Source organism: Herpailurus yagouaroundi, unplaced genomic scaffold (genome assembly GCF_014898765.1).
Source record: "Herpailurus yagouaroundi ecotype Mexico unplaced genomic scaffold, PumYag 189, whole genome shotgun sequence".
Classification (NCBI taxonomy): domain Eukaryota; kingdom Metazoa; phylum Chordata; class Mammalia; order Carnivora; family Felidae; genus Herpailurus; species Herpailurus yagouaroundi.
In genome coordinates, this window is record NW_024412420.1 from 14,413,920 (window position 1) to 14,429,856 (window position 15,937).

Genomic DNA, 15,937 nt, shown 5'->3' on the forward strand with positions numbered 1-15,937 from the left:
TTCATATGGATTGAAAAAAAAATACACCTCAACAGAAAAACAATCAATTAAAACTACTTAAAAGTTTTTCCACGAGGAACTGAAGACTTGTTGCCTAAGTTGCATGGAAAGTGAGACACACAAATACACACACACACACACACACTGAACACTGAGAGATAGGAAGAAGTGTTCCACATAAGAGAATATGCAAAGTATTCCTATTCCCAGTAAAGACAGAAATCCCTGGGGCTGGCTGGCTCTGGCCGAGGAGAAAGTGAATCTTGATCTTGGGATGGTGAGTTCAATCCCCACATTGGGTGTGGAAACTACTAAAATAAAATAAAATAAATAAACTTAAAAAAAAAGATGATAAAAATCCCTTCCGAGATTTCCTTTTTGCTTCGACCCTTCGTGAACCTCCAGCAGATGCTAGAAGTGACTTAAGAAGACTGGGGAGATGGCCATTGGGAAAGAACCGTCGGTAGTTGGCAATACTTCATTCTAGGGAGATTGTGGCAAGAACTCCCTAGGCAGCAAACATCATGGATTTTCCTCCCTCTGGGAACCAGAGGTCCCTCAGTTTCTGGTCTGAATCCCTTAGAGACAAAGAACTTCATTCTCTCCCAGACCAGAGTGGGGCTGCTGGGGAGTGGAAGGGGTGGAGGGGTTAGAATTCTACCCCCAGGAAACACCCACAGGCTCAGACAGGAGCCCGAATCCTGACTCTGGTCCAGGAGGCGTGCGGTGCTGCTGCGGGGGCCGCGGGGCCCCTCCGGCGAGGGCCGGGCCGGCTGCCAAGGTGCCCGGGGAAGGGGCCGCCCAGCGCAGGCCGGGTACGTGGAGCGCTCCGTACACTGCCTCGAAGGGCGCGTCTGCTCCTGAAGGCCCCTGCCCTCCTCTCCGCTCCATTCTCTCGCGTTCCCTTTTCCCGGGGAACCTCCGCATTCCCCATCTTCCCAAAGCCGCCCTCGCCTTTTCTTCCCTCCCCCGACCCTCCCCCGAGTAACCCCCTCCCTCCGCAGCCCACCTTCGCCTCGCTCCTCCGCGGGCTCCTGGGTCCTCGCCCCTCATCCCTGGCCTCCCCTCGCCGGCCCCCAGCGCCCAGGGCCTCCGCGGCCCCCTCCCCGCCCCCCTCGAGGCAGCGGCGGCCCCTTTCACAATAGCGCGGCCCGCCTCCCTCCTCTAGCTCCCGGTTCGCTCCCGCCCGCTCCCCGCCTGGCGCATGCGCCCTCCGGTCGGCGGCGGCTGCGGCGGTGGCGGCTGCGAGCGGCTCCGTTTTTTTAAAGGGAAACGCTGAGGCGCCGGGGGTGACTGTGGGGGAGGGGGACCCCGAGCCGCGGAGACCCCCGGGGGAGGCGACAGACCCCCCTCCCGCAGTAGGAGGGCTTTGGGCGGACCCATCCCTCCCACCCCCTCCTGAGGAGGAGCGGGGGGAAAATGGAGGCTCGGGGCGGCTGAGGCGAGCTCCGGGGCGGGGGGCCGGGGCGGGGAAGGGGGGGTGTGGGGTGGGGAGACGAGGCGGGCCCGGCCGGGCCAGGGGGGGCCGAAGCGAGCTCCGGGGATGAGCTCGGGGGCGGCTGGGTGCGAGCTCCTGCCTCTGAGGCGAAGGCGGCGGCGGCGGCAGCAGAGGCGGCGGCGAGGCCCCCATGGGCCGGCGGCGGGCCTCAGCCGCGGCCTCCACTTCTCCACACGCCGGCGGGATGGCGCCCGGGCCCCGGAGGAGCCGCGCTAGCCGAGGCCTGCTGCCGCGCTGCTGAGGCGAGCCCGCCAAACTCCCCTCCCCCTCCTCCGTCCTCGACCCCCCACACCTCGCCCCTTCCCCACCCCCTCCTCCGTCTCGGTCCCCGACGCTGCTCCGGACCACTATGACCATGAGATCCGCAGTGTTCAAGGCGGCCGCGGCCCCTGCCGGCGGCAACCCTGAGCAGCGACTGGACTACGAGCGGGCTGCGGCGCTGGGCGGGCCCGAGGACGAGCCCGGGGCGGCCGAAGCCCACTTCCTCCCCCGGCACCGTAAGCTCAAGGAGCCGGGGCCCCCGCTGGCCTCCTCCCAGGGCGGGAGCCCCGCGCCCTCCCCGGCCGGCTGCGGCGGCAAGGGCCGGGGCTTGTTACTCCCGGCCGGGGCGGCCCCTGGGCAGCAGGAAGAGAGCTGGGGCGGCTCGGTGCCCTTGCCCTGTCCGCCCCCGGCCACCAAACAAGCCGGCATTGGGGGGGAGCCAGCGGCCGCGGGAGCCGGCTGCAGCCCCCGACCCAAGTATCAGGCGGTGCTGCCCATTCAGACGGGCTCTCTCGTGGCGGCGGCCAAAGAGCCTACGCCCTGGGCTGGGGACAAGGGTGGGGCGGCTCCCCCAGCTGCCACCGCCTCGGACCCGGCGGGACCCCCACCACTACCTCTGCCGGGGCCGCCACCCCTCGCGCCCACCGCCACCGCCGGGACCCTGGCGGCTAGCGAGGGCAGATGGAAGAGTATGAGGAAGAGCCCTCTCGGGGGTGGCGGCGGCTCGGGAGCCTCCAGTCAGGCCGCCTGCCTCAAACAGATCCTTCTGCTGCAATTGGACCTCATCGAACAGCAGCAGCAGCAGCTGCAGGCCAAGGAAAAGGAGATCGAGGAGCTGAAGTCAGAGAGAGACACGGTACGGGAGGGGTTAATCGGCGTTCAGGATGAAGAGCGAGTTGTGCGCATGCTCGGGGGAAGGGGGCTGTAGGAGGTTAAGGTATCCCTTGGTTAGGGGTAAGGAGGCTGGCCACCAGCAAAGGAGTAGCTTAAGTGTCGAGTCCCTGGGAGCCAAGCTCACAGACACGTTGGGTCGGAGGGAAGGGTTAAAGGGCAACCTCCCAGGGGGAGGGGAGGTTTCAGGTGCCAAAGGGTTAATTTAAAATGACAGCCCCAGACTTGTGGGAAAGACGTTTAGAGTGGGAAAAGATCTGATTTGTGAGGGGTTGAAAATGCAAAGGTGGGAATGCATATGTGGTGGCTTTATGGAAGGGGTTAATTGAAGGAGCTTTTGCTTTAGAGATGCATTTTGAGAGGAGAGGGACATAGCAGCTGTTGCACTGCTGGAGCATCTTCTGACAGGAGGGCAGTAGGCCTTTTCACTGGCAGACAGGCAGAGGTGATTTCACAGTGGAATCCTATTTTAGTTTTCTTCTATGATATGAAGAGACTGACCGCCTTTGATTTCAGACAGTTAATGGGAATCTGAGTTATAAAACATGACCCACTGACTAGCTCCCTTGTATAAGCATTGTGTTTAGAGGCCGGTAGATTTTAAGGCATCAGGGGAAAGTAAGTTTATTAAATGTATAAAGTAGACCCCCTCCAAAAAAAAAATCCCTATTTTAGAATCTTAAGATAGTAGGGCAGTAATTTATTATTTCGTTGTACTTCTGAGGAGCACGACTATATAGGCTTGTTTTCACTGCAGCAGTAGTCAAGAGCTCCCTATGCATTAAAACAAATTCTTTCAGATATCAGGAAAACTGTGTGTGTGTGTGGGGGGGGGGGGGGTATTACTGTGCTAGCATACCTTACAGCTGCCTAAAAATAAACATGGTTTCTACAATTGTTGTGTTCAGGCTGCAGCAGTCTGTCTCTCTGTCTCTTTCTCTCTCTCTCTCTCTCTCTCTCTCTCTCTCTCTCTCTGGCGTTGTGTGCGCCAAGGGCTGAGCAAGGGAGCAGAGGGCTCTTCATTTTGTTTGCTTTACAAATGAATCGCATCAAGCAGGGGCTGTTTTATTGGAGAATGCATTCTGCAAGGTGGAATGGGAGCTGGGGCAGGTCTCATTAAAATATCTCATAGTGTTGATTTGTGGAAATTACTCAACATGGAGGTGGCCCTGCTTAGCTACTGTACTGCAGTCTAGGGGTGCGATGGTACTGTAATTACAACACATCATATCCTTACATGGGGGGGTGAGTGGGGTGAAGAGAAGGACCAGTGAAGAAGAAGAAATCAAGGAAATGTCACCCACAAACCATGGTTGAGTAATGTTAAGGCCGGGAATCAGAACAGAAGGAGATGAAATGAGAGTATGGCTGACTGGGGCGGGGGGTGGGGGGGGAGCCCCCCTGCTGATTGTGGAGGTTTATGCTCAGTTCCTGAGGTAATGGCCCCTTTGCAGACTTTCCTAGGCAGTAAAAGTGGGGTGAGTTAAGGATAGAGTATCAGTCTGAACTTGGCATTCACTGTTTCTGTTGTGTATTGCAGTCTTAGCATTGCTTAAGCTTGTTTCTCTTATTCCAGTTGTTGTTTGGCCTCTACTAAAATCTCTGCAGCTAAGTAGATATAATGAAGATAACATTAATATCGCTGTCTACCCAAATAAAATTCTTACTATAGTGTTTAAAGAGAATAGTTGGCACCTTTTCTCAGAACATTTAATATGAAGTTTCCAATGGTAATAGACTTCTATTTTCTGTTTGATTATGTAGTTCTCTCTTTAATTAGAGTTAAAAGACTTTGTTTTAGTTAATATTTAGATAAATAGGTAGATTTTTTTCTGGTATCTCAAATGTAAAGAAATAAGCATATTTCTGATTGATGGGATTATGGGCACTGGTTTCTATTATAATTCTTCCAAATTGAGTATTCATTGTTTAAATGCCCTGTACACAACTTTCAAATCCCTCATGGCACTGGGACTGTGAGCTTTTAATTCCTTCTCAATATATTCTTTGGACTCTGCCCTTGTGTATAGCATTTTGGAGTGAAAGGAGAGAGGATAGGATTTGGAGAAACTTAGGGCCTCCTAAAAGAGCATAGGGTTAATTCTGGAAACTCCCAAACTGACTTGGAGCCACATGGTTAGCAGTAGCAGAGACCATGCCATGTTGTGGCCCCTCCCAGAAAAGAGGATCTTCTTTCAAAAGAATGAACTACAAATTCCCCCATGCCTCTCCTCAACTAGGTTAGCCCTAAAATTAAGCAGAGTACCTTTTCTTCTCTACTGTGTTTAAGGAAAACTTTTCCAGTTAATGTCTGCCTATTAAAAATAAGTTAAATTGCTATGGTCCATGGAAAAAGGCAGAAGACCATACTGATGCCTAAACGGTGCTAGGTACCTGGGTGTAATTTTTTGTGTGTTAAGTCTGCATTTTGGCACTCTCTCTTTTAGCTCCTTGCTCGGATTGAACGTATGGAAAGGCGGATGCAGCTGGTAAAGAAGGATAACGAGAAAGAAAGGCACAAGCTGTTTCAGGGCTATGAAACTGAAGAGAGAGAGGAAACGGAGCTATCCGAGAAAATTAAACTGGAGTGCCAGCCGGAGCTTTCCGAGACATCCCAGACTCTGCCTCCCAAGCCTTTCTCTTGTGGGCGGAGTGGAAAGGGACACAAAAGGTGTGCTGATAACTTTGTTACACTGTCTGGACATGATGAGGACACTTGTTTCCAGTGACTGAGAGTAGGGGATTGAGATTTAGGAATTAGTTTTAATGCAGCCATATCCTGAATTAAGAAGTCTTCCATGCTGAGAAACTATCTTGAAACATTCTTGTAGGCTATAAAAATCTTTTAGGAACATTGTGGTCACAGTAGTAATTACCGAATGCAGAGTATATCACAAAGAGAATGGGCAACAAATGTGGCAGCTGAGTTTCTTAAAGAAAACTATAGCAGTTGACGCCGTTAGGAAGTGTTAAATCATTCCTTCATTGTGTTAGGTACACTGGTGGACAAAAAAGTAAGATCTAACTGTCCTTGGACCCAAAGAGATTAGTCAGTCTAGCTGTAAAGGTGGCATAAATTTGGCAAACTTGGAATTCAGCTGCAATAAAATGTGAAGGTAGACAACAGTGACACAAAGTAAGTTTTGTGAGATTCGGAGACATTAAAGATTATTCTAAGGTAAAATAGCGAAACTTTTAGGGCGAGATGGATCTTGAAAAAGAAGTATAGAATTTAGGTTGGTAAGCAGGAAACGAGACGGCATTCTAGGAATGGGGATTTGGGGGAGGAGATTGGTGGGAGAAAGAAAGCTGGTAGATAGCAAGAAAAACGAAACAGATTGTAATTAACATGGTATAGAATTGATGGAAAAAATAAGAGACCGGTCTCTGGTTGACAGGAATTTTCTTTAAAAAAAAAAATTTTTTTTAAAATGTTTTTATTTATTTTTGAAGGAGAGAGAGACAGAGCATGAGCGGGGGAGGAACAGAGAGAGAGGGAGACAGAATTTGAAGCAGGCTCCTGGCTCTAAGCTGTCAGCACAGAGCCCAATGCGGGGCTCAAAACCACAAACTGTGAGATCATGACCTGAGCCAAAGTCGGATGCTCAACCGACTGAGCCACCCAGGCTCCCCAACAGGAATTTTCGAAATAAGTCACAGAGTAGTGGCACCTGATGTTAGCGAAAGGGTCTTGAATAAAATAAGACTCTTTTTAAGTTTAGTAGGCAATAAGATACTATTAGAGGTTTATGGAAACTCAGTTGTTCAATAAAGACTTACGGAGGGCCTGTCATATATAGTGGTAAGCATGAGGCTGTTCCTGCTCATGGTTGCCAACTGAACCAGATGTTTAGATATTTAGATACCTGAACTAGTTTGTTCTCTTGCCCCAAAATGTAATCAATTCAGATTTTATTCAAGAATCAATACATTTTATAATGTTTTCTTCCCTATCTAATAGGAAATCCCCATTTGGAAGTACAGAAAGAAAGATTCCTGTTAAAAAGCTGGCTCCTGAATTTTCAAAAGTCAAAACAAAAACTCCTAAGCACTCTCCCATTAAAGAGGAACCCTGTGGTTCCTTATCTGAAACTGTTTGTAAACGTGAATTGAGGAGCCAAGAAACTCCAGAAAAGCCCCGGTCTTCAGTGGACACCCCGCCAAGACTCTCCACTCCCCAGAAGGGACCCAGCACCCATCCCAAGGAGAAAGCCTTCTCAAGTGAGATAGAAGATTTGCCGTACCTTTCCACCACAGAAATGTATTTGTGTCGTTGGCACCAGCCTCCCCCATCACCGTTACCATTACGGGAATCCTCTCCAAAGAAGGAGGAGACTGTAGCAAGTAAGGCATAGAGAACACTTGCTCTTATACCCTAGTGGTGGCGGTCAAGCTAACAAGTGTGAAAATGCCTTTGGCATTTTTAAAAAAGTGCAATCAATAAAGCAGAGTTCTGTCAAGAATGAGTAAGTTAACAGCCAGAGACAGACACTGTGCAGGCATTGCAAATAGATGGAATTACAGCAAAATGTGCTCAATGTATTTGCCTGCTTACAACACTGGGAGATGTGTTTGCCAGTAAGTTGCTCATCACAAGAGCACCAGACTTGGGGGTGTAATCTCCGGCAACTTGCATGCCCTCTGAAAGAAGGGTTTTCTGTGCTGTGAAATGCATAGAACTTATACTTTGCCATGCACGACTGTTCCTGCAATTGATATTGTGTGAAACCTGGGAGGGTGGTCTTTGGGTGTTCTCAGGGGCCAATGGTAATTTTTGGGTTGGGGAGCCAGCTTGGGGTGGGGAATTTCACCTGGGCCTCCGCTCTTTAACTATATAAACATTTATCTGTATCTCTATGTCCCGGTCTGGGGGGCAGGAGGAATCTGCCAAAGACCAACAGTCTTACTTTATCTTACTATACTTCACAAAGGTTCTAAATGTGAAGAGTTTACTTGGATTGCAGTAGCCCATTGGTTGTTCATATATTTAAATAAAATGGTCTACAAACTATTTTTCAAACAATAAGGACTATCTTGGGATATCTGAGCTGCTTGGGGAGGGTGTGGGGTGTGGGACCTTGGTCTTCATTCCCTTTTTTTCTTTATGGCTTCCACACAGAGATGCTCCCTTATCTCCTACATCAACCAGTTAACTGCAATGTGCCTTCAATTGCGTAATGTTAGTCTGACAGTCACTGTGGGTACTCCGGGGTGATGGTGGGGGAAGCCTTCTTGAATAGAGCCACAGCCCCAAGTTTCTACCACTGGGTCTTGCCCTAGCAGGGATGGGGATGGGAATCCATTCCAATAAGACAAGAGCATTCTCCAGGCTTTGTTTGGCTGTTCTGGTGACAAAATTAAGTGGGGAAGATAGATTACTCTTCTTAATTATCTAAAATACATTAGGCCTCACACTTGAGTACATGAGATAGACCAGGATCCTGATCTAGGTTCAGGTTTTTTGTTGGTTCAGTCAGTTGAACAGGTTCATCCTTAATGGTTAACCTTCTTGCTGCCATGGCAATGCTGTGTAACAACTTAAGAGAAACCGTGAAGCAACTTCCCATCCGGGATTGGGAAATGGCTTGGTCCAGAGCTGTTCTGTTTGACTGGCTGTTTTGAAAACCCTATCTGTCCTAGTACAGAAAATTCCAAACACCTCTGAGATTGTGGGCATAGCAGTACAGAAAGAGTCTGATTGGGGGGATCCCAGCCCTTTGAGGAGCCTGAGTTGTGAATAAACGTGTGAATCCTTATTCTTGATGCCCCTATCTCAAGAGGAAGCTCAATGGCTTGTTCTAAGGAAGCCAAAGTCTTTGTGCATGTTGTTCAGGCTGGACCAGCAAGGTAGTTTGTTTGGAGGGAGGAGGGAGCTGTTTCAGAAGACTACATATGTAAGTTTTGAGAACACTGATCTTTTATTTGAAAAATAGGGTCAACTTTTACTCACCTGCCATGTTCTGAGTTTAAGGTTTGATATCCTTGGCCATCAACTGTTGCAGGGAAACCACCCTAAATAATGAAGAAAAGAAGTCGTCTCAGTGTAAAAAAAAAAGTGGTGGGCTTATTTTCTTTTCTTTTGTCTGTTTTTCCCTCTTCCCCTCCCCCAGAGAGAAATTCTCAAAAGAACAACTCAAAAAAACCAAAATGGCTTCCTAGTGAGAACTTCAGTGATGATCCTTTCCTCCATTTTGGGTATGGGCTTTTTTTCTTTTTACACTGAGATGATTCTTCTTTCCTGCATTATTTAGGGTGTCTGATGCCATCAAGTGTTGCAGGAGAAACTTCAGTCTTGGCTGGTGAGTAGAATAGGAATTGTGCTGGCTGGGCCTGGGGTGGGGGTTGGGGGGGATGGTGGATGGTGGGAGCTGCGTTCCCTGTCAGTTGGATGTGGGAGAGTGAGATTCCTTGGTGTGTGATTACACTATAGACTTCAAAATGACTACAAATTTCAGTTGTTTTTCAGGAACTGCAATAGCATCCATTATATGAATTGTCAGGTATTGGCTTAGGGTTTTTTGTGATCCTGTGTTTGGCAGACTGCTGCACTGGCATTTTAGGTTCTTTTTATACCATAGCAAGGACACTGAATATGGCTTCAAGCGAGGCCATAGAATGGATTCCTATCACTTGGTAACTTGGTCTTATCTGGGGAGAGACCTCTGGTCCTAGTGAATAGTAGGAGGGTTGTGTGACCTTGGATTTAAGGGTGGTTCCACCCCTCCTCCCTTTCTTTTTCTTTCTTTTTTTTTTTTTCAGTTCCTTCTTGGAGGGACCACTCAGTAGAGCCTCTAAGGGACCCAAATCCTTCAGACCTTTTGGAGGTAGGTACCCAAGACCTGTCAGTGGAGGGGAGTGAGGGACAGAGTAGGAATGGAGCTTTAACTTGAATGTGTTATAGTAACTGGATGGATGGGTTAAATAACTCTAAAGCCAGAAGGGAACTTGAGTGATTATATCTAATCCAACTCTTTTGTTTATATAGAAGAGAAAACTGAGTTTCAGAGTGGTAAAATGATTTATTCAAAAATAAGTAACTAGGGAGTGCTCAAAACAAAATGAGATTTTACGTTAAGTAGAAAAATTAGCATGTACCACTCAGCAACAAAATCATATATTCCAAACTCATTTGACTCTTAAAACAGACTCTTGCAAAGTATGGAGGTAGGAAGGGTTTATGGCAGTCTCAAGGGTTGTTTCAGTTTGATGTGGTTTTCACCTTGGAAAGTTAAGGAAATAATTTTGAAATGTGGACAGTCTAAAAGGGTGGGTGTGGGGAGAAGCATATGTGTTTTGTTGATTCTGTTACCAGGAGGTTCCCATGACATCCATAGAACTCACAGACTCAGGTGGGACCTGCAGGGAAAAGATTTTACATTCCTGGAAGCTGGAGATGAGTGCTATACCCATGTGTCACGTGGTGATAAATACTTTATTAGCTGCTGTTCTTTACACAGAACCTGGATGACAGTGTGTTTTCGAAGCGGCATGCAAAACTGGAGCTGGATGAGAAGAGAAGGAAAAGGTGAGGCTAGAGGTACTCGTCCTGGAACACCTGAGCCCTAGGACCCTGACCTCTCTCATCCATGCTGTGAAAAGTCCTGGAGCCCTTAACACCCTTAAATTACTGGCATCCCAATTGGTTGAGTATCTTAGTTTGAAGTGGTAGTTGTCGTAAGTAAAGGTGTTTGGCTTCTTTTTCTTTGTGTACGCCCTTCTTCAGTTCCACTCTCTGTGGAACACCAACACATGATTTGGACTGCTAGACCGACACAAGTCTTTCCTGAACCGGCAGACGTTCACTTTACCACCCCCACCCTGCCCACCCCATTAAGAAGAGTCAGCACGGGTCTCACCGGTGTCTGGATTGTGTTAGTTGCTTTTATAGAGCAGGTTTTCAGTAATATTGGGTTTGTTTGTTTGTTTGTCTGTTTTGTTTTTCCCAGATGGGATATTCAGAGGATCAGGGAACAAAGAATTTTACAACGACTGCAGCTCAGAATGTATAAAAAGAAAGGAATTCAGGAATCTGAGCCTGAGGTTACCTCATTTTTCCCTGAGCCAGATGACGGTAAGTTCTGTCTATGTAAGAGAATAGGGTTTTCAAAGAAGGAAAAGGGTGCAAGGCTCCAGGGTACAACTTGCTGTGAATGAGCGAACAGCATTTTGGAGCAGGTGTAGTTGCTAGACATTTCCCCTCTATGTCACTAACGAGGTCCCATTTGGCTTTCTTCCATAGTTGAAAGTTTGATGATTACCCCCTTCTTGCCTGTTGTAGCATTTGGACGACCATTACCCAAATTAACTCCGCAGTAAGTACAAAGGTTTTTTTTTTTTTCCCCCCCTCCCCTGTCAGGTAGCCTGCACTCCACCTCCTTTTTAGACCTCATGAAAGCCTAGATCTAAGGCAGAACAGGTGGCTTAGGGATAGCCATGGTTTTTTGACAGTGGTAATTAGGATTGCTTTTTGAGTTACAAGTAGATTATTCAGTCATTTTAATAGCAAACTGTTTCTCTGGCTTTGAGGCAGGAAAGACCATCCAAACTTGGAACTTGGGAGTCAGAATTAGGAGTGGTAAGGGGCATATAACTCTTTTTTAGAGTTAATCTCATGTCCACACTGAATCCCTTCTAGTCTTGCAAGTTGATTTCCTTATCCTTTTTTTTGCCAGGAATTTTGAGCTGCCCTGGTTGGATGAGCGTAGCCGATGCAGGTTGGAGATCCAGAAGAAGCAAACACCTCACCGGACGTGTAGGAAATAGCTGGGCTGGCAAGAACCTTCTGTCTTCAGATAGTTGTAGCATGCCATTCCCAGAGAATGGCAGAGACCTGTATATGTGACCTATGTCCTCATGTATGTTATCATTCGCTGATAATGCCCTTCCATAGTCCCTTGATCTTGGTTTTGTTTTCATCACTCTGATTTCACAAAAACTCTTCCATTGGGCTAATTGTGAATTATGGAGGATGATTGGGATTTCTTTTCCCTTTTTGGGAATATGAGCTCTCAAGCTAAATCTATAGGATGGCAGATTTAGAAGCCTCAGGGGTCTGCTTCTATACATTTGCCTATGTTAAAGGGGCAAAAGGGCTCTTTTCGTTCGACTTGTGGAAGATGAAGCAACCCCTGCCTTTAGAGCTGTGCCTGCATGGCACTCTTCACGCCCTGGTGTACCCTTCCTTATAGTTCTGAGTATAGTGATGTTTACCCGAAAACAAAACAAACAAACAACCAACCTCACCAGGAGCTTAAGGACCAGATGAGGAATAAAAAGTGAAGTGATGAAGCAAGTCATCTTCACAGGGTAGAAAAGAGATTCAAGAGTTGGCAGATACACGTCTGAAAAAACAGTTGTTCTCTTAAAACTATTCTGTGATACAGCCATTTGGGAAGGGATATTTGGCTATGATAATTTTGTAAGTTAATGGGTAACGGAATTTCTTCCCCCACCCCTCAAAAAAAATATTCAGAAAAAAGAATGGGGATGGTTAGTTTTGGTCAAGTTATGGCTCTAAACAAAAGCTATTGGCATCTGAGGATGGCATGCCAGAACCTGTACAGATGTCCTTGTGTCACATCACTTCTCAAGTATTCCTTAGTTGGGCTTTATTCTTTTAGCTGAGCTCTTGGTGGTGGGATAGAGATTTAGGGAGGGTGGGGGGGTATGTGGAAATATGTGCTTCCTTTGGCTGGCAAATGTCTACATCTTGAAACAAACAGATGTACCTAATGAGCTTCTCCATTCACTTTGTAAAAATAGATTTGTATGTGTATCATCTTGGTCCCCCTTCCCCCCATTTTGTTAAAAAATTTCAGGACAGCACTCCAGGCCACTTTGGTCTCAGTGTAAGATCCCTGTAACTATCTGGAAGGAAAATAGAGTCAAGACCTCTGGTCTTAAATATATAGGAATTGCCTTTCTTTAGTCTTCATGACTATTGTGTGAAAACAAGTAGGGGTCTAATCTCCTAGAAGGTAGGGGCTTTTATCCTTGAAGAGAATATGTCCCCAGATTATTAGCACTTTTACAGGAGAAGCCAAGGTATGTAGGGTGTGTGGCCGGCCCATCAGTGGAGCATGAGAGAATGGGGATACCATTGTGGGAAGAAAAGAAAAGTTCCTCAGGGGCCTCCCACTGCTAAAGATTTTTGTGAGATGTTGATCTGTGCTCCCTGGGTTTGACTTTTAAGGGAGTTATTCCGGCAGCACATGTAGTATTCTTGGATGATCTTGCTGCTTTTATTTCTCCTTCTGTGTGTGTGTGTGGCTATGGGCTTTCATTTGTAACTCCATCTGCTTAGGAGAGTGGGCTCTCCACAAGGGAACCTGCTGTGAACTTCATTGCAGCAAGAGTGTAGAGAGAAATAGGACTTGTTCCACTAGGGGCTCTCATCTCACACCTTAAGGGGAGGAAGGAGATTTCTATAAAAACTGGGCCAGATTTTCTTTGTTCTCCATCATTTTAATATGGCAAGCTGTTTGGCTTTCATACTCTGATCTATGTCATGTTCCTTTATGATGTGCCCAAGAAGAAAAAAGACCAGTGTCTCTTTACGTTGTTCCTTGATTCCTCTGTTTCTTCCTGATTTTCAGCATTTGTCGGATTCCTAATTTGGATATGGGTTAGCAAATTTAACCTTTTATGTTTGTGCCCTACCCAGGGAACTCCCCAGGTTCTGAAATTGAGCTAGACTAAGAGGAATCTATGAGGTGCTATCTGGCCAGACTTAAGTGGATTCTATTTCCTTGGTTCTCCCTATACCTAGGACTGCTTATTTTATTGTCCCCTCTTCTAGATCAGTTCTCCTTTGATTTGGATGTGTTGAGGTTTGTTGAGGAGGTTGGAGAGTAGATTAGCAAAGTTACAAGAGCGAAATTACAGTGTGTTAGAGTGTGGGGGGAAAATTAGTCTTATTTTTTCCCTACATGGGATACAACACTGTGAAATTCAATCTTCAACTACGGCCCTGCAATTCTCCTAAAACATAGTTCTTTGTTTCTTTCTTTAACAACGTTTAAGCTAGTGTTAATAAATTAAAAAGAGAAACTGCTTGTCTGTCCACTTCAGCTTTGTTTTATGCCCATTTCATATTGTTGTCTGTGTTGTAATTCATACTTTTGATACCATTTCTGATGTGTAAAATTGGTTGTCTTGTAAATATCTTATAAAGAGTTCAATTGTAAATAAACTATTGTGGCTGTTAATTTTTGAACTTCTGCTTCAATTTATTAGATTTATTGGGAAGCATTGAACAGTTCTGTTTGTAGATATTAAAAGATTAGAAAAAGAAAAGCATTTTCAAAAATGGAGAAACACATCGCTTCTCGGCCTTTTGGCTAAGATCAAGTGTAGTATCAAAAATGGAGAAACACACCATTTTCTCTTTTATTTGTGTATGAGCACAATGTATGTTTTTCATCCCTCTTTGTTCTGTGTTCTCTCTTCCACATGCGGTAAGTGGCAACTTTAAAAATGAGATTCTAGGGTAGGATACTTGGTGCCTGGTGTCTAAATGAATAAAACCTAGTTGAAAAGACCTTAGAGGTCATCTAGTCTGACCGCTAATACATGATTTCCCCTTGACAACATTCCAGACAAATGAAGTCCAGCTTCTGCCTCAACTTTTCATTTTTTCCCTAAATGTTAGAAAATCCTTCCTCAATGATAAAATCTAACTTTTTGTAACTCGAACCCATTGGTTCTTGGTTTGCCTTCCAGGGTGATGAAAAAAGATCAATTCTTCCTGTTCCTCATAGTCTCTTGAATAGTTAGATTGCTGTGGCTATCTCAAATCTTCTTTATGGTAAACATTCAGAGAGCTTACACTTGTTCCTCAAAAGCAAGGATTTTGAATTTTTCAGTTCCCTCTGAGTGAACAAGTTCATGTTCATTTAAAAATTGAACCCAGCCTTGGGACACCTGGGTGGCTCTTCAGCTCAGCTCAGGTCTTGATCTCACATGAGTTCAAGCCCCATGTTGGGCTCTGTGCAGGGTATGAAGCCTGCTTAGAAAAAAAAGAAAAATTGAACCCAGACCAAACAACTAAAAAGTAAAGTGGCAGGTTATCACTTTTCGTTTTTTTTTTTTCTTTCAACTTTTTTTATTTTTATTTTTGGGACAGAGAGACAGAGCATGAACGGGGGAGGGGCAGAGAGAGAGGGAGACACAGAATCGGAAACAGGCTCCAGGCTCCGAGCCATCAGCCCAGAGCCTGACGCGGGGCTCAAACTCCCGGACCGCGAGATCGTGACCTGGCTGAAGTCGGACGCTTAACCGACTGCGCCACCCAGGCGCCCCATCATTTTTCTTATTTACACACTAAACTTGGCAGCCTTATTTGCATCAATTTACCTTGTGATAGAAAAAGCCCTCCAAATCTTTTCCTCCTTTCCTTTTTCCTTTCCCTTTCCCCTTCTTTCCTCCATACATACATCCTCCATTTTTGGACTCTGGAAGCTGGGTTTTGGAGCTGGATTTACAACATGTCACATTTGGCCACTTGTTAAGATCTTTTTGGATCCTGAATCTGTGAAGGCATTCAGAATGCCTTCTAGTTTCGTATTGTCTACAAATTTGGTAAACATCAGAATCTTTAACCATATACCTTGTAAAAATATTACATGGGATAGAATCCTGTACTATGCCATAGTGACTTTTCTCTGTTTGATATATATTATTAATGTGCACTCCTGTAGGTACACTAATACCTTACACATCTTGAACGTATTTACTATGGTCCAAAGAAAATACACCTTTTTTTTTTTCACTGCTGGCAAATGCCTGGCCAAAATCAAAGCATTCCCCTCAGCTACCTGTCTGGTAACCCTTAAGAAGGAAATCATGTCAGGAAATTGAACCAACGGCGGTTCATCTTTTAAAATCGGTTCTAAATCTTGGTTAAGTCTAGCATCATACCAGCCTGCACTTTGGGAGAGGTGATAGCTGGGATGGGGGTGGGGGAGATACAAGAAGGAAGAGGAAGTGAGAAAACACGGTGTGCTGCAACACTAAGTCCTTGAGCTTCACTGCAGACAACCGGTTTCTCCTTCGCTCTTTAGCTTCAAATGGGCTGCTGTGGCAAATTCTGACGCACCACAAAGACTTTAGAGGTTTACCTTCACTCGTGATTTTACTAAGCAAACGAATGCAGTAAAACGATCTGCTTCAAACGTAGGTAGAAACGAGAAACGGAAATAGAAGAGCCTGAAACAGCTCCAATGCCGCAGTGAAGCTGTGACAGGTGAGCGCCTTCGACTCGGAAGGCCCAAGATGGCTGGGCGAGGA

General features: G+C 46.2%; 1 protein-coding gene and 1 pseudogene across 2 annotated transcripts; both read left to right on the forward strand.

Annotated features, from left to right (window-relative positions):
- Positions 1-1,528: 1,528 nt before the first annotated feature.
- MSL1 (MSL complex subunit 1) lies at positions 1,529-13,857 on the forward strand. Of its 2 annotated transcripts, XM_040497433.1 has the most exons (9): positions 1,529-2,615; positions 5,098-5,321; positions 6,612-6,994; positions 8,902-8,949; positions 9,410-9,474; positions 10,108-10,175; positions 10,597-10,721; positions 10,890-10,962; positions 11,323-13,857. In XM_040497433.1, exons 1-9 carry the CDS (start codon positions 1,848-1,850, stop codon positions 11,411-11,413), a joined length of 1,845 nt encoding a protein of 614 aa, XP_040353367.1. In that variant the 5' UTR covers positions 1,529-1,847; the 3' UTR covers positions 11,414-13,857. The 2 variants fall into 2 exon arrangements, with proteins under 2 accessions (XP_040353367.1, XP_040353368.1); XM_040497434.1 differs by lacking the exon at positions 8,902-8,949.
- A 112-nt stretch (positions 13,858-13,969) lies between these two features.
- LOC121045194 (uncharacterized) lies at positions 13,970-14,123 on the forward strand (annotated as a pseudogene).
- Positions 14,124-15,937: the final 1,814 nt, after the last annotated feature.

What these genes read in the sequence shown, in the direction of transcription:
- MSL1 (XM_040497433.1), top strand. Translation starts at nt 1,848, where the DNA reads ATGACCATGAGATCCGCAGTGTTCAAGGCGGCCGCGGCCCCTGCCGGC. An exon ending in GATGAGAAGAGAAGGAAAAG is followed by an intron (nt 10,176 to 10,596) that starts GTGAGGCTAGAG and finishes TGTTTTTCCCAG; the next exon opens with ATGGGATATTCAGAGGATCA. An exon ending in TTACCCAAATTAACTCCGCA is followed by an intron (nt 10,963 to 11,322) that starts GTAAGTACAAAG and finishes TTTTTTTGCCAG; the next exon opens with GAATTTTGAGCTGCCCTGGT.